Genomic DNA, 17,750 nt, shown 5'->3' with positions numbered 1-17,750 from the left:
TCCGAATTGAGCATACCACAGTTGAACCATCAAACTTTGGTTTCTTGTATGCAACCCGACATAACAGGGAGAAATCGGATGAATATTAATGAACGTAGTCAATGTTCAACAACAGCACACTTGTTGAACAACAGATTTTTCAGAACCAAAGCATCTAAGAGAAAAAAATGATCAGTACGGTTTTCCATAATACAACTTGGCATATGTCACAGACTGCATATTGTAAGGATTGATCCTCCTGGTTCTTTCATATGAATAATCATTATAATTTGTAGAATGCCGAAACCATGGGAATTCTCTCATGCTACACTGTCGAGATCCAGCGAGTGGGTGAACGCAACATTTGGGTCAGAACATTACAGAGATTTTAGGAGCACTGAATAGCCAAGCAGATGCATAGTGTGAGGAGTGACTGAGGCCACAATTATGCCATATGGTTCTCTTTCTCATCAGATGCTTTTCGCATCCGAACCGGTGATCTTGGTGGAATGATGCCTCTGACTTCTTTGTTGCCGTTAACAGATTCACCAGCTCTGGCAGAATTCCTGTTCCCCAATGGAGGATGATTGTTCTCCGGGTGCGTAGAATCCATTGCTCGAGGTAGTCTTAGAGGTACATCCTCCCTAGACCTTGGAGCTTCATTGTCTTGTGGGAAGGAAGATTGAAGTGGTTCAGTTAGAACAAGCTGAATTGTAGATTTACGCCATTTCTTCCTCCGGCCTTGTTTGGCTGCATTTGGGTTGATCTGGTTCATAGCATATAAGTTAGTACTTGGCTATCTAAGCAACCAAATCTGCAACAAAAATAGTCATGAATGACAATCTAGGGTTCAGAGGGCATTAAGCATGACCACAAAAATTTGCAAATCACATTGCATCGACTCATAGAATCCAAAATTGGTACAAAAATTAAAAAAAATTATTTTGTAAATGATATGTGGTGAAAGCAGGATTTGAGCCTAGAACTTTATGATAGACTATCAAAGTATTTACCAGTTAAGCTGGCTAACATCTTCAAAAATTATATCGGATAAGGTTTCGAACTCTCAACCTTAAAAGAATCTAGTACAAAATACAGTTTTTAGCACAATAAAATCAAATGAATTTAGACACATTTAGGCCGAGTTCAGCCAAGTAACTAGTATGAGTATTTAGAAAGCCTACAAAAACAAGTTTAAATGGAATTAACAAAAAAGTACTATCCAAGAATTTCTATTATCTGATGAAAGATAAAAAAACAAAAGTCTGAAGAGTTACAAATCTCGTTATTCACTTGTCAAGCAAAGCTCATACAACATTAAAACCAAACAAAATGTGGAATTTTCTTGTAGCAGAGATGGCAGCTACATGTGTTAATCCTCCACATCTTAGTGTCCTGGTTATCAGACACATTGAAAGCAATTGAACAGAGAAAAATTTCCCACAACCTACCACAGGTATAGATTAATGCCAATAATCATACAGCTAGACATTTAAACTTCCAACATAATTAAATATCTAGATGCATATACTCTTAACAGAAGATAGTAGAGAACAAATGAAAGCTCATTTTTTTAACTAAGAGCAGAAATAAGCCCTTGCACAAAATAGCAAGTAGAGTAATATTAATTATATTCTAGCACTACATGGTTATTGGTTACTAGCCATCAAATTAAAAGAAAAGAAACAAAAAAGGAAATTCAGACGTACCACATTATTGCCAATATCAGACAAGGGCTTTCTTGATTTTACATTTTTCTCTTCGGTTGTATTCTTGCTCAGTGCACTTTGCAGCAGTAGTGTTCCTTCAGACACCAATTTGCTAGTGTCATCATCGACATGATCAAATGAAGAAAGACTACCACCACTTTCTGCTGCTTCCGAGTTGGATATTTCATCCATATCACTATTGATCAACCCACCTTCTCTGTTAGAACACTTTGAAGGAACGCATCCACAATAGGTGCTGCACACACTACCGAGAGCTCGACACTCACATCTCTTAGTTTTACAGGATGAAACCCGAGAACAAGAACAACAATGTTCAAACCCAACCTTTTCAACCTTGATCTTTCCCTCTTCATTTGGCTTCTCTGACAAGTTCCCTACAGGAATATTATCTTCCAAAGTAGACTTTCTATTTTGATAGTTTTGAAATTGCTTCTTTCTGATCTTCTTTCGAGATTCTATCCAATCTTCATCAGCGACATCAGATTCAAACTCCTCTGATGCTTCAGCATCTGTCTCAAACACATCTGACATCTCAGTGTCTGATATATCCATATCATCCAGATTATTGACACCATGACCAGAGTACCGGATGCTTTGTGGATTCTATGCCAAATAAGATATTGATTAGGCAAAATTTATGTTAAAAAATGAATACTCGGATCAGATAGTTAAGTTAAAGGTGAAAGATAGTTAAAGTAAAAGAATATGCTCTTAGGAATCATGAAATCATGTAAATCATTCTTTTGATGTCTCATGGAAATGGGACATAAGAACAAAATAGTTTTTAAGATGAAACAAAATATCTCTCAATTCCAAGTCAAAAATATTCTTTCTTCTGTTTTTCAAATAAATGTTCTTGTCTTAAGAAGTAGAAATTTCTACTAGACTGAATATGCATAAAAATAATTACAAAAATAATAGTGGAGAAAGACATGAATGTCAAATTCATTATGCAACATAAGTGGTCTTTAACTAATTTGAATTTAATTGACAACAGAATTAATAATTTTTGGGAACCACTCAGTACAGTAAATGGAACTTGTTAATACTAATAACAGTTGTGAACAGTAATGCCAGTCAAGTAAATTTAGACAGCTTGATCATTACCAACATTAATAAGCATCATGTCTTTTGAGAAAATTGGGAAAACATAGCAACACCATGTAGCAACTATTGATAGCTGATTTGTAGAAGGTACCTTATGTATAACATCAGAAAGCTTGTCTTCCTTGGAGACACCTATGTCAGTTCCAGAAATTCCAGTAGTTTTCTTCACATTCTTAATAGATAATATCTGTTTAAATGTTAAAATGAAAATGTCATTAGACAAAGAGACAATCCATAAAATACATAAGTCATGTGAATACAAAAAGACCATTTGCAATTAAACAACCCAAATTATAAAATGAAGAAAAAATTATTTGATGATTCAAGGTTACATGGTCAAGATGTTGAATTAACTATGCCTAGTAAGACATCCCTGGTTTCATGATTAGAAAGTGAAGGCATGAGCAAGGTTATGACCATCGAGCTGCAGGTTCCTTGGAGAAACAATTTGGAGATGTGTAATAGAAAATAAAATAAGCATCCAGAATGCTAGTACCTTCGCCTATAAGAAGAACCCTATTAAAATTTTAACTGAAGGAAGGCAAAAAAAAAACAGAATATTTTTTTTGCATATGAGTACACAACAACATTTTTGAATGCTTGCTACAGTTGTAATCAGGCTAAAGCTGATGATATCTTATGGCTAACTAATCTGCGTTTACACCATTTGTTCTTAAGCTATGGGACAAATTTGATTGGTTCCTGTCAATTGTCCCCCTTAGCTTTAAATTAGATTCAATCAAGTTCCACTGTCAAATTTCATTTATAACGACAGAGTGGCCTGGTCATATAGTAAGGAAAAAAAGTTGATTGAATCATAAAATGGCCTGGTCATACAGAAAGTAACTTCTTTGTAACTCTTCTCAAGTTAAACTGGAAATTTTAAAACTAATGGACAAAGGAAAGGAAAAAGAACCTAAATGCAAACAAGAATAATTTAATTCAGAATTATTAGTTCTCAATAGAAAACCAAAATATGAAAACTAATTAACCTGCATATTTTGGTTATGTGCTACCAGCAGTTGTTCTTCCAATTGTCTCTTCAAGATATTAAGTTTGACCACCTTGTCCTTTAGTTCAGCTACTTCAGAATCCTTCTCTCTGCAACTGACCTCCTTATCACGCAATTCACACCTACAAGATCATAGCAATTCAAATTTTCCTCTAAGAAGAAAAAAAATTATGCTTCGAACTCTTATTATGTTATGCAGATTACAAATCAATGTGCCAGAGAACCTTGCATACCTAGAGGATGATGCCAAGTTAAACAAATAATTCATTAGATTCTTAGCATCGGCAAGTGATCTGACTTGATTCCATCGTCCTTTACCACTAAAAACACGTTCACGCTCCTCAGCTTCTGACAATTGTGAGGCCATTGAAACCAGAGCAGTAGATGAAGTTTTTAACATGTTTTCAAGTGCTACAATCCTTGAATCTCGAGCACTTGGAGACATTGTCTGCGGACTATCACTAATATTAAACAATTAGTCAGGTCAAAATTCATGTATACAAAACAAAGAAATATAAGCACAAAGCAATGAACAACTATAGAGAACAAACCTTATTATTTTCTGCTTAAGCGTTTCAGATTCTTCCTTTAGCTTTGCTACCTCTTTAGCCATGGCAGCTCTTCTGAACATAGGAAAAAGAAATAATAAATGATATAAGTGATCAAAAAGCACATCTTACGAACCCACTTTTCTGTTAGCGATCAAATTTTCTGTATAAATTTTAAAGTATACAGAGTATGTTGCACATGAACAACTCCTATAAATGATTTCTTGCAATTGAGTCGTATTGTGCTGTAGGAGATGACTCTTAAAATTTATGTCAACTGATCCTGAAGTTTTGCAGATCTTTTGTAAAGCTTCTCAGCCTTAACTCTACAGCAGATCCATGTTGATGCAAAAAGGCATTGCAAGGAAAGACCTCTTAAGGAATCTATGGTCCATTGAATGGATGTACTAGTAATTTCAGAAAGATAATATCCCATAGCTTCTTTTCATCCAATATCCCAAGTAACCTACCCATCATCAAGAAAAGAATTTTTATGTAATATGCCTATTGGTGTATTCTGAGCATGGGCATCTGCCAACTGTGTACCCAGTCTGTATATTGCAAATGCTACATAGTATGCTAGCAAACCATGCAATGTCATGAGATATGGTCATCAATGCTTTATCGAAATAACTTGCAATGCTCAAATATAAGGACCACAAGCTTGGAATGTTCTCAAGTTCAAAAGTGTGGTAATGTAGCCCCACTCTTCGCTTTCAAGTTTCTTCTATCCAATTAAAAGACAACTGTTTACACAAATGTCAGGCATTCAATTACTAAGTGATAATGATTCTTTCTAGACTACCTGAATTCTATATACTAACCGGACCATTAGATGACACTAGAGTTCGGTGAGGTCTTCTTATATGATTAGTGAGTCAACAGAGCTGGACATTTCAACTAACTGGAAAGGATATTGATTTCCTGTGAACCACTAAAAGTGTCAGTCTGCTGAACCCAGTTGCAGCACATTTTGGCTGTTTCTGTCAAACAGGCATTTATTCTGCTGGTAGTCAGTATGAGCAAACCCACTTTGTTTAGATCAGTATCTTACATATTTTTGCATCTAATTTATACAGCCCTCTATGGGGCCCCATAATAGAATCACAAGTCCTGGTTATAGTTTTGAAACTAAAGGCAAGTAAACATTCTAAATAAATGAAGCATTGCAGTTTATCTATTCTATAGCCTAGCAATGATGCAGAGATAGAATGAACAGAAAAAAGATAAACAAGAAGAGATTAGCTCTTACTCTTTCATTTGTCTCTCATACTCCGATCTAACTTCATGTACTCTTAGGGTTACTTCAAGTTCATGCTCTATAGCATGCACCAATACCTTCAATTTAACGGGGGTTCATTAATCAAAAAGTGAATACAAAACCAAATTACTGTGATTAAGAGAGTTCACAGTGTAGTTAAAGAGATAATCAATTTTCCATTAAAAAAAGAACTGCTAATTCCATTCTAGTACCTGAATGCCAGGGCCATTTGCATTGCCAATAGCTGAGTATAATCATGAACAGAGTTTAGTAAAAAAAAAGTGGATTATGTGATTACTAATATCAATTCACATATGGTTAACTTACCAGATGCCTCACGAGTAGACTTCTTCGCTTCTAGTAGCTCCTTCAGTCTTTTGGTGGCCAAAGCAGCTTCTTCAGTCTTCCGCTGCAAGACCTTCAAGCAGAACCAAGTGATATGGTAAATTTAGATTATGTTAGAAGGAACCAAATTAAGGACCTCTTCAAAAGGTGCATTTTTACCATCTTTTGCCTCTGATTCAAAGCCAAGAGCTTGTGCATTTCATATTCATTCCTTCGGCCTTCTTTCTTGAGCTAGTTAAAGAAGGTATTCGATTTAATCAGCAAAACATTGTCTGGCAGTGGATTTAGGAACGAATAAATTAACAGCACTCGATTTATATAAATAAAAAGAATATTATTACTGTTGTTAATCAACAAGACATAGCAACCAAATGATGCAATGTGAAAGGTAACAAAACTAGCTGATACATACTGTCAAACAAGAAGAGGATACAATATTTTTAGTTTGAGGAAATCCAAAGGCATTTTCTTTATCATCAATGAGAAAAATACAACTAAATCCATGACAACTAATCAGCATTTCCCAATGTAGGAATCACAATACAGATCATGTTTCTTGTCCTATCTAATGGGGTTCACCACCAAGTAAGATGGTCTCTAATAAATATTGAAGGTACTAGAACAGCATGTGTATGGTGACTATATGTCTTCACCATTCTCATAGGATAATCGTGTAAAGTCAAATCATCATTAACCACAGAATGAGCAAGAGTGAGAACAAAATTTTGGAGAATGTGCTCCAAATTTTCAGACACAAGTTCTGCCACTCATCTATGGTATTCCAATTTGATTTGAGCACTTCCTTCAGTAATCATATCATACATGTCCAAGTTCATCAAAAGGACCAGCAACCATCAGCTTCCTCCAGACATGTAAAATTTACTCCGTAGCTGGAATAATTAGAAACCAGATTCCAAAGTAGTAAAAAAGAGCGGTGAAAAATAGACAGTTGCTCAATTTCCTGAGCAGCAATTAATCAAGCCAATAAGGCACTTAGACATTGTACATATATTGAATTATGAGCATCTTTAATCCATTAATGGCTTAGTAACAGCTATTTGTACCCAAATAATACAAAGATATCTTGACTCCTCATGTTTTCCATCCAGTCTATAACATCTGACAACAGAAATCAGATGACTAAGAAAAGGTAGATCTGCTCAACAACCACAAATAATTTAAAGACTTTTTTCTTTTTCCGGTTACTGAAGTACTATTCTTCACACCTTTCCATTGGCTTTTTTGCCTGCACTGAGATTGGTAAACTGGCAACTGTCATTATTCTATTCCTCTGTTGTTGCTGATAATTTCTAATGCATCAACTGCTTGTTTACATCTTTTTATTGATGCTACATTGGATGTAGAAGCTAGATGACCTTAATGACACCTTAAGTAAAACAGCATTAAAATTTCTCATGGCTGAAGGTCTGATTCCAATTCATAAAGCTAGTGATTTACTCACAAGAATCTTGAAGCCAAAAAAGATCCAATCAGCAAAAGCAACCAAATTAACTGTTGGAATTTGATGATCAAGGTTTACAGTATAAAATTGTCAACTATTAGAATCCTTAATTAGCATGTGTGACACTAACCCAATATTTATCATACACCTTTTCTCCAATCTATATAATCCACTATAAAATATGTGATCTGAAGAGCATTTCCATCAAAGAACAGAATTATTTAGGAGTAAGAGCATATGATACACTTTCAAGAGCTGGTCATGCAGCTGCATGTAATCAATTTATGGAACAATAGTGTCAAGCTATTACCAATTAGTATACTACAGAACCAAGATGTGCAATTGATAAGCAGGAGGATAACTGTTTTCTTTTCATCAACTGAGTAAAATACATAAAATCCTGCACAAGATACACTAGACATCTAAATATTAACCAACTAGGCCTTTTTACGAGCATCTCTATATAATTTTTATTTGTAAGTTTGATAAAAAGCAGATAAAAAAAGGAAACAAGTCCAACATAAATCAAGGCATAGGAAAGAAAACTAGTGCTGATGAAGCAGATTGAAACTGTTCCAGCTCTTTTATCTAATTGAACTTAACAATAGGGAGGATGTTTACCATAGATGGCAATCTAACAAAAGCAAAGCTAATTGGACATCACATGGGTTTATTCAGAGTTCACAACATGTCATTCTGCTCATGGGTGGGTAAAATTAGGCATTTGAAGAGTTACGTTGTACAACATGAAAACAAAAGTACTGCAGTTCATAACTCAAACAAAAGTCTTGCAACTATATTAAAGCAATTTATTGTAGACCATGTGTTTCTGTTTGCAGGAAGCAAATAAATTACACCAGAATAAGCTGCCTAGCAAACCAATCAAATCCAGCTCAACAAGACTAGAGATAAGATAAACATCATTGAAATTTTTGTGTGATCACAGTACTCAAAATACCTGCAGAACTTCCTTTTCACGTGAAACCTTCCAAGATCTGAATTGTTCAGATTCTTGCTTCATTTTATGTTGCAATTGAACCTATGCATAGATTAAAAGATAGCAATTAATTGACTTGGAATACTTGTGGATGGCATACTGATATGATACAGACCTTCTGAGACTTTATCCTCTGAATTTCTTCCTGTAATCGTTTAGCTGCTTCATCACTTTTTTGTTTTTGCCTCAACAATTGAGCTTGTGCCTCTTGCTTCTTCTTCAACTCAGATACCTTAAAAGGAGCAATTATATTAGTTCACGAGGCACTGACTAATAATTGTGTGTGAAACTAATTTCCCATTAACAAACCTGAGTTTCAAGCATGTTCAACTTTTGAAGATAATCTTCCCTTAGCTTCTGGGCACTCTCATCAGTGGTAGATGACATGTTTGAAAGGTTAAAACGAAGATGTTCAATCTCTTTCTGGAATTGCAAAAAGATAGTTTAGAAAAGAAAAAAAACCTCAAGTGGATTAAAAAATAGAATTTTACCGTCAATAATTTCTTTTCCTGCTCGAGCTCCAGTAATTTCTTTTCATAATGCTGCTTCAGAACAGTTGTATCAACCCTTGTAAACTGCTTCATCTCCGCCTTCAATAACAAAAATGAAAGAAGTTTGAGATAAAAAGACTACCCCTAGCAACATTGCAAAGCAAACATTGAACACGATATTGTAAAATGTATTTGAATCAAAGCACCATCATAAAATGCAAATATATTTCATCATCAGTAAACTAGATTTAAAGCATAGAAGATATGAAAGGCCTTCTTGATTATGATGGTAAATTTGATCATTGTCAATTATTTTAAAGTTGGCAACTTGGTATGTAAGTAAAAGATTCTTTTCCTTGGGATGTAATGTGAAAGGTTTTAGTTCTATTATTTTCATTCAAAAATATTGGCAATGAGCAAGGAGGTTTATTTCCCAGAAACTTCACTGACATTGTCTTTCTACTGAACAGGAAACTTCATCTTCCAAAGAATTTATACTGAGCAGCATAATGGAAATATATGACGTAACATCCTGAAGTTCATGAACAAATTAAACAACCATCAACCTCAACAATTACAAGTTAGGTACCTCCTTTTGCTCAAGCCGTTTGTCCAACTCCTGAATCTCCTTGTCAAGTTGATCTTGTAACATAGAGTGTTCCCTCTCCTTTTCTTCTTCTTCTGCTTCAACTGGAGCATTTATAAATGAAATAAGTTTTATTGAATTAATAGATCTGGAACAAATAATATCAGCTAATCAATATTTTATAAGAAAATATCCTTCTATATCTCAATATTTTAACAAAGGCAATTATAACAGTTTTAAACAATTATAGCAGTTTTATAAGAAAATATTCTCCCCTCTCGGACTTCTCTCCCTCTTTCTCTTAGGTCCATGCTGACTAGTATACCAACATACTATGTGTTGGTACACCGATAAATGCCAGACCTATATTGGTTTAGCTAAGGACTGGTACGGGTCTCAGACTGAAACTTGAACTTAAGATTTTGGTCGTAAAAGTAATTGAGCTGCTGCTTCAACAAATAATTCTAGCATTTTCTCCTCAATACATGGAATAGAAGAACACACAAAAGCAGACCTGATCCTAATGGAACTAAAATTTAAACACACAAGGAAAACAAGGATCTCATTAGTTTAATGTCATCTGAAAGCTAGAAAACATAATTGTTTCACAATCATAAAGATTGTAGCAAGGTTAGATAAATGGGCAAATATTCACTAGCTTCAAATTTTTGTATGATATCATACCAATCATAGATCCTTCCTTTAGGATACCATGATGGCAAAGGACAGGTTTTTATTTGATTAACTAGTTTAGGTGCCATGATACACATGAGAAGTATGTAGGCAATCATTATATAAGTCTTCTTGTTGGAATTTGATGCTATCATGTCTAAGATTAAAAAGAAATGTCCAAGAGTGACACTCAATTACTCACTGGAAACATCAAGAGTCTTCTCATCACAACCTGAAGCCATATCATCTATATCAGCATCAATAGTAAGATTTCTGCAGGGATGAGAAAAGCTTTGAACTCGCAGCAACTCTGCTTCCAACTCTTGAATTTTTGATATGTAACCTTTTACAAGATCCAATTCCTGTAGAAGCACATTTAACAACAAGATAGACTTGAGCAGGAGAGCAAGTGTCAATCACTCAAGGGTACTTGCATTCTGTACCTTATTTTTTTCCATTTTATCGATCTCATCCCAAGATTTTCCACCACGAGCTGATTCAATCTTCAAAGTCAGCTTGTCCTTCTCTACCTGGAAAATTGTGAACCATTCCATAAGATTGAAGAAAATCAACACCTGAACTTATAAACCTAAGAAGGTATTTGGATCATTCTATATTATCGCTCAAGACTATATAATCCTATAGGACGAGTTTAATTTGGATCTTCAGACGGCATAACATTCATATGAACTATGAAGATGCAGCTAGAACAAATTTAAGTCTTTGTTTATAGTATACAATGCATAACAATAACTGCAGCTATAGTTTTCACAAGCTTAAAATTCACAACGTCCTTTCGAAAAAACAGTATGAGTTATTGTAGTACGTTAATCCAATTTCTATTTACCTGAGCATCAAGAGCACTTTGTCTTAGGAGCTCACATGTAACCTGCCGCTCCTTTAGCTCCTGGCGGAGCTCTGCATTGCTTGCCTCAAGCAATGATATTTTGTGCTGGAGAAGCTGCAGTAACAATCATTAGCGACTTAACACTATTTCTTGAACTAAGCAGCATCAATTAAATCTTGTACCTGAAGTTCCTCAAGCGGTGCACCTCCACCACGACAAAAAAGCAGTTCGGATTGCAGTTGTTCCAGTTGACTACGCATTCTTTGCATTTCAGCAGCCACCGGATCACGGTTTATCTATAATATCAGAAGTGTAGTCAGATCCATCGAAGAGCCATATTAAACTATCAACTTGTTTATGCATAAGAAATAACATACCATTGCTTTGTTCTGGATATTGCGTGCACGATTGGCATATTTAAGAGTATTAATAGTCTCTTCAGCATTTGAATCAGCAGGACTAATGCAAGCTAAACACAAATATAATCAATATCAGATTAGTCACATAAAAAAGACAAAAAGAAAACTGTTGTTGCAACCAAAAATGTGGCATCTTGGAAATTCTCACCTATCATCACTGTTTTGCTGTTACCACCAAGAGAATCCTGCAAAACAGCCAGCAGCAAAAAACCAAAAGTTGTATTTCACTTAAGGGGTATACATATACATATTTTTACATGGGTCTACATGCACTTAAATATACTAAAAGGAAAATTGGATAAAAAGCCCAATGTGTGAACTCGAATGTTGGAATGCTTGTGACTTCTAAGTTTATTGAAGTCTGTTAAGCAACATATTTTACATTTAATTATAGCAGATGTGATGGAGATGACATATCATAGGCAAACACAAACAAATGGCCTTTAATCTACTCTTCCCTAGTATTCAATTAAAGGAAGGAAAAATCTGAATTTAAAATAAATAAACCTTAGGTGAACACTTATATTGTTCACTTTGTAATCAACAGAAGTACAAAACAAAAAGTTATCATTTCATGCCTGCAACAGACGAGTCAACTTGCTATCACGATATGGGACGTGTCCCCCTTCTTTTCGTTTTCTTTCATCCCCAAGTGCACTAATCACGTTTCCAAGAGCTAGCAGACCCCTATTTATATGGATGCCTGTAGAGCATTGTTAGTAATTAATCACTAAACGTTATTGTTTAGAAATTAGGAAAATTTTTCATCACCTTCTTTTAGTCGAAGTCCATCAGCTCCAGTTCGTTTTGCACGTTCAGAACCAGCAAGATCCACTAGGTGGAACTTTGCAAACAATATGTCATCACCAGCTGCTTCATTGTTAACCATTCCACCATGTGATTCATGACTGACATTCTTTTGTTCCATGTATATTGTGAAAATGGCATGTGAGCGACTACATAAGAAAAACACATAAAAAGATTGATAAAATAGTGAAAATAAAGTTAATATATACATTCACATGGGTACCAGGAGATGAATTCCAGAAAAATTCATATATGAGGTAACAATTTTCTTTTGTTCCTTCATGCTTCTACAGTGAAATTTCGAAAATAAATAAATATTTTCTTTCTTGCTTAAGTGGAATCATGTCCCCAATTTAACCAATCTTGAACCTTCAGCCATGAAAATTGTCATTTTCTCCCCCTTATAATGTGATCAATAATTGAAATTCTAGTCCCTACAGCACCAGGTATCATGACAATAGATTACAATATTGGCTGTACAAAAATAGTGATTTTTTGCTAAACATTTAAACTTCATGTGTCTTGGACTATTGGACATGCAATGTCTCATGCCAAATTGCCAACAGTAGGGAGAAATTCTAAGACAAGTATTATGCAGTAGTTAAACCTCATGATGTTTTAGAGCTAATTAGTTATATCAAGCATCAAATACTCACAACAAGAGAATGATATGATCATTTTAGTGCACGTAGGAACATCAAACATTTACGAAGCATGAAGGAAAACTCATTGACAATTATAAATTTCAGAAGGATCAATGAAGCAGTACTTAAGTATATTCATCAATTCATAATTAAATATTAGAATTCTTGATAGCATTTATATTTGTCATTCTAGAGTTATGGCACACTAGTTTGTGTGGTTTCAAGAGATATCTGACAATCTAATAGAATATTAGATGCAGCAACAAATATTCACTTAAATGTTAAAAGCATGTTTTTCTCTACCATCAATTCATACTCGTATATCTGACATTGGTATGGGGTCTTATACCCTGCCTTGTGTGTACAAAATAACACTCTGTCTTCTTCACGCCAGTAAAACCAAAGACTGCTAATGAAATCATACAAGTTGGAACCAATGCACAAAATGACAATACTTGGTTAGAAGGTTAGCTGATGAAATCCAACCTTGATTGACTATTCATATTCGTACTTCCAGTAGCACGAGAAATGGATCCACGAGTTAAATATGATGCCATCTCCTCCTTTGATCTGACTTCAGCTTCGGTAACACCTGCAAGTGTTATCCCACCAGCTGCTGTCTCTCTGATTTGAATGGGAGCTCTAGACAAGGTTGGCTTGGCTATTGGTGCACCCTCAGTTCTCATAGCAGCATGAGATTGTGGGTCTAACAAATCAAAGACTTCCTCCTTAAAAATCTGCCCATGTAAAACCAAGTTCAAGAAACAATTTAGTGACACAAAAAATACTTTATTTTCTAGTTCAAGGGAGAATCTAATGAGGTGCAACAAATCCCAATATCAAAATAAGGAAGATAAAAGGAATAAGCTGCAGTTTGTAATTAGTAGACAAACCCTTGGACTTTAAAGGTTACATAAACTTAGTTATGGAAGAAAACTATTATGTTAAAGAAAAAGATTCTCTGACACACCTCAATAAAAGATACTCTAACTAGAAATTCTGTTCTGTCCTTCAGAGCATCAATTTTTGTAAATATCGTGTCCATTACTTCTGGTATAATCCCCCCACAGTTACCTTCGCCCGTATAGTTAGTTCCCATCGTGTAGGTCTTCCCTGAACCCGTCTGTAAATGAAACAATGGGCTTATATATCAGAAGAGAGAACAAATGTAAACAATAGTAGTAATGGAAAACGAGTGATGGCAGCATTAAGATAAGAATGAAGTACCTGCCCATATGCAAGGACGGTGGCGTTGTATCCATGAAATAGGGCATCAATCAAAGGAAGAACACATTCCTTGAAAATGGAGTAGGGAGACCCTGAACTCCCATAAACATGATCAAACGTAAATGCATGAGATCCAATTTGAACCTGTAACCCACAGGGAGAATAACCAGCAATTTGTGATGTTATCATAACCAAAAATCTATAAATTATATCTTAAACAGACTAAAATTACTCTCGTCAATAGAATCCCAAAGGAAAATCCAGAATAAGGATTTACATAAGTAGCAGCGGAAACCACCATTTCAAAGGAAAAAGGCTAAAACATTCCAAGAAGAGCAACAGCAACAGCAGACCCATGAGAAGGATGACGAAAAGGAGATCTCCTATAGAGACGATTCAGGGCAAACAGAGAATTATCACGAAACCCCTCAAACGCGAATAAAACTTGCGAACCAACACATGGTACCTGTTCCATTCGTGCGATGAGAAAGAACAACAAAACAAAAACCGGAGCCCGAGAACGTAAAGCTCAAAGTTCGCCAGATCAGAACCTGCGGCTCCCCGGGAACGACGGTGACGCAGTCGGTACACCCTATGAGGAGCTCCGTCGTGATAAGCGGCCGCACATTGACGGCCACCTTGACGCATTCCTTGTTCGGCGCCTTGGCCTCCTCCGGGCTCTCCATCACCAGCTCTCTCGGCAGCACCGCGAGCCCAGAAACCGCAGCAATCCTCGACACTCAAAGGAGAAACGATTGGGAGGATTCGATCATAGATCGGAAGGAGGGGGGAAGGGATCACCACCTTTGGAGGAATATGCGGGAAGAATGGATCGAAACTAGGGTTGGAGTTTCGCCGATTCGCCGCTCTTCTCTTCGCTCGTCTTCGCGATGGGAGAAAGCGAAATGGAAGAGCGCCCGCTCGGGGAATTCGAAAAATAGGGTGTCACGTGACCCGGGCCCCCGATCTGAGAGGGTCTCACGTGAGATCCCGACCCCTATTTATTGATGTGTCGAAGCGTTGAATGACAACAATGCCCCTAACATGAACAAGGCCTCTATTTGTCGATCCGATGAAACCGGTAAAGTGACGAGGTTGCCCTTATCCTGAACTAAATGTATCATGTGCTTTTTGTCTTTTTCTGCGAGATAACGGGCATTGTCCTCCTCGGATTCAAATTCAAACTGCGTGAACTGACAATAACGCCCCTAAAGTAGGCCGATCCGCCGAAATATAGTCTTGCATCAAAATTCGTGCTCGTCAACGAATTAGATGAATTAAAAGACCGGGCACGAATCTTGAGACGAGCGATGTGATCTGTCCATGGGCCGACCAATAATTGCAACACAATATTGTTATAGGTGTCATGTAATGCAATAATTTGGTCGATGTACGTCTATTGGTGTAAGAAATAATGGAAATTATACTGAAATCATCACGTCCACATATTTATTTTTCGAGCATTAGACCCAAAAATATTATTTTTGAGATCTTTTTCAATAATCTTGATAGATCAATGTAAGATCAAGTCTTAAATATATATATATAATACAAGCAAATTTAGGATCAGCCAAACTATTACCGCCATTTTATATGATGTCACTTTTTATCGACTAGATTGATACATAGGAATGTTGTGTATTTATGCTTTCCCGATAAATACATTATCCCTCTTCAAAGTCATCCTATGCACTGAAATGTCCTTTTAGGATCAATATTAATGCTACGAAATTATTGCATAAGATAGTCTACATGATGGACGTCTATTAAACTACTCGTATAATCTAATGTGCATGATTATTTACCTCTCTTGTTATTGGAGTTGAGGAGTTCGAGCGGGGCCAACTGTTCAGAAGCCGCAAAAGCTGAGCAATGGTTGGACCCCGACAACCTTCTTCGCACCTTCGCGACCGTTCGATCTACCGTTCATTCAGAAACAAACGGCTAATTATACATATAAATGAATGCACACAATATGTAGCAACTTACACGATTTTTTGTAGCTAATTCTCGCAATCAATTTGATACAACCAATCAACAGCTAATAATACTAAATATTATATTATATATATATATATATATCTTTTTACTCGAGAAAAGGACAAATAGATCCCACCACTGACGGATGCTAATAATACTATATATAAATATATATATATATATATATTATCTTTTTACTGGGGAAAAGGACAAGTGGAGCCCACCACTGCGTGCGCCGCCCGATCGGCGGCGACAGAGGCGAAGAGGAGAGGTCCGAGATCTACGGACGATTAGGCCGATGCCGGCGGGGCGGCGAACCGGGCGGAGAAGTCGCGGTAGCCCGCGTAGTCCCCTTCTGGGCTCCCGCCGTGGCCCTCGTCGAAGTTGAGGGCGTAGCTGAGGGGGTCGTACTGGAACTTCGCCGACCCCATCCTCCAGCTTCCGCCGCCGCCACCGCTGTGCCGGTTGCGGTTGAAGCGGCGGATGAAGGTCTTCCACCGCGGACCCGCCACCAGCTCCGACCACTCCCGCACCTTCATCACCGCCCCCACCACCCGTCTCCACCACCGGCGGTCGTCTCCCGCGCCACCTCCGCCGCCGCCAGCGTGGATCCGCTGCCACGACTCAGATGAGGAGGAGGAGGAGGAGCGGGGCGCGGACCAGATGCAGCAGCAGCAGAAGCGTCGGCGGGAGAACATCGCGTCCACGGAGGTCGATTGGTCGTCGGTGGCCTCCAGAGGGATCGCCGTCGACTCCATGGACGATCAGATCAGATCAGATCGACTGGATTTACCAAGTGTCGGTGGAGAGGAACCGATCAACGGGAACTAAGGACGGGATTCGAAGGGCATGAGAGGAAGAGGAAGAAGGAGAGGTAGGTTTTCTTGATGGAGAAACCCTAACCATTAGCTTCTCTTCTTCGTCATCAGCCACCTCGTGATGAGAGCGACAAAGGCAGGGTGGGTTGAACTTTATTAATAATGTTTCCATATTAACTTTAATGATAATAACAATGAAGTATAATTAGTAATAATTACAATTAATTATTCTGCCATCTCTGTCCAGGAGACCATAACAGCTCATTCTTGGGAATCCGACTGCACCAGATCCACATCACCCCTGGCGTCTTCCAGGGTTGGTTCGGTAGGCATAGCAGCAACTGTACTGGCAGAAAGCAGGGAACACGTGTCCAGATACAAGAAGAGACCATAGGGACACATCATCCAGAAAGGTTTCGAGGGTGATTCATCATCCCAGACAGTCCAATACATGAGATTGTCATGGAATGACAGCCTTCTTCTTCAAGTTAAACATACATTGTTTAAGATGCCACAAAAATATATTTCACTTGATGCTGAAGAAAGTAAGAGGCAATTATTGTTGTGTCAAGGTCACAGCAAACCCAGCAACCACATTCCAGCTGCCAGGTTTGCAGCAACAGTTCAGAAACAGATTAGAACAACTGGATAGATGTAGGTATCACTGCACTGCTGCTCTGCAACATTGTTCACAGTTGGGGAAGATACAGCTCCCCAAAATTATGTTCAATGTGGGCCAACTTTTGACACCTTTGGCATTTGTTTCATGACAACTTTGTCCATGACCATGGATAACACTGATGTCTTTCTTTTAAGGT

The 17,750-nt window shown here is 37.2% G+C and overlaps 2 protein-coding genes across 3 annotated transcripts; both read right to left on the bottom strand.

The window, feature by feature from the left end:
* Window positions 1-61: 61 nt before the first annotated feature.
* Window positions 62-16,053, bottom strand: LOC103985375 (kinesin-like protein KIN-4C). 2 transcript variants are annotated; one of them, XM_065109793.1, is made up of 28 exons: window positions 15,940-16,053; window positions 14,686-15,451; window positions 14,135-14,278; window positions 13,878-14,030; window positions 13,394-13,644; window positions 12,228-12,412; window positions 12,035-12,159; window positions 11,605-11,641; window positions 11,415-11,506; window positions 11,220-11,333; window positions 11,038-11,151; window positions 10,634-10,720; window positions 10,393-10,552; window positions 9,522-9,622; window positions 8,933-9,031; window positions 8,751-8,864; window positions 8,557-8,673; window positions 8,403-8,483; window positions 6,142-6,213; window positions 5,965-6,055; window positions 5,850-5,881; window positions 5,629-5,714; window positions 4,380-4,451; window positions 4,062-4,289; window positions 3,809-3,950; window positions 2,908-3,003; window positions 1,689-2,312; window positions 62-745 (listed from the first exon to the last, which is right to left on the bottom strand). In XM_065109793.1, exons 2-28 carry the CDS (start codon window positions 14,818-14,820, stop codon window positions 425-427), a joined length of 3,873 nt encoding a protein of 1,290 aa, XP_064965865.1. In that variant the 5' UTR covers window positions 14,821-15,451; window positions 15,940-16,053; the 3' UTR covers window positions 62-424. The 2 variants fall into 2 exon arrangements, with proteins under 2 accessions (XP_064965865.1, XP_064965866.1); XM_065109794.1 differs by having other exon boundaries at window positions 156-745; window positions 10,423-10,552.
* A 57-nt stretch (window positions 16,054-16,110) lies between these two features.
* Window positions 16,111-17,058, bottom strand: LOC135612946 (uncharacterized). Its single transcript, XM_065109798.1, has one exon. It carries the CDS (start codon window positions 16,870-16,872, stop codon window positions 16,405-16,407), a length of 468 nt encoding a protein of 155 aa, XP_064965870.1. The 5' UTR covers window positions 16,873-17,058; the 3' UTR covers window positions 16,111-16,404.
* Between the last annotated feature and the right edge of the window lie 692 nt (window positions 17,059-17,750).

The sequence above is a fragment of the Musa acuminata genome, chromosome BXJ2-5 (genome assembly GCF_036884655.1).
Source record: "Musa acuminata AAA Group cultivar baxijiao chromosome BXJ2-5, Cavendish_Baxijiao_AAA, whole genome shotgun sequence".
NCBI lineage: Eukaryota > Viridiplantae > Streptophyta > Magnoliopsida > Zingiberales > Musaceae > Musa > Musa acuminata.
This window is presented reverse-complemented; position numbering and strand designations above follow the sequence as displayed.

What these genes read in the sequence shown, in the direction of transcription:
- LOC135612946 (XM_065109798.1), bottom strand. Translation starts at nt 16,872, where the DNA reads ATGGAGTCGACGGCGATCCCTCTGGAGGCCACCGACGACCAATCGACC.
- LOC103985375 (XM_065109793.1), bottom strand. Translation starts at nt 14,820, where the DNA reads ATGGAGAGCCCGGAGGAGGCCAAGGCGCCGAACAAGGAATGCGTCAAG. An exon ending in ATAAAATGGAAAAAAATAAG is followed by an intron (nt 10,553 to 10,633) that starts GTACAGAATGCA and finishes GTGCTTCTACAG; the next exon opens with GAATTGGATCTTGTAAAAGG. An exon ending in CTGATATTGGCAATAATGTG is followed by an intron (nt 746 to 1,688) that starts GTACGTCTGAAT and finishes GCTATGAACCAG; the next exon opens with ATCAACCCAAATGCAGCCAA.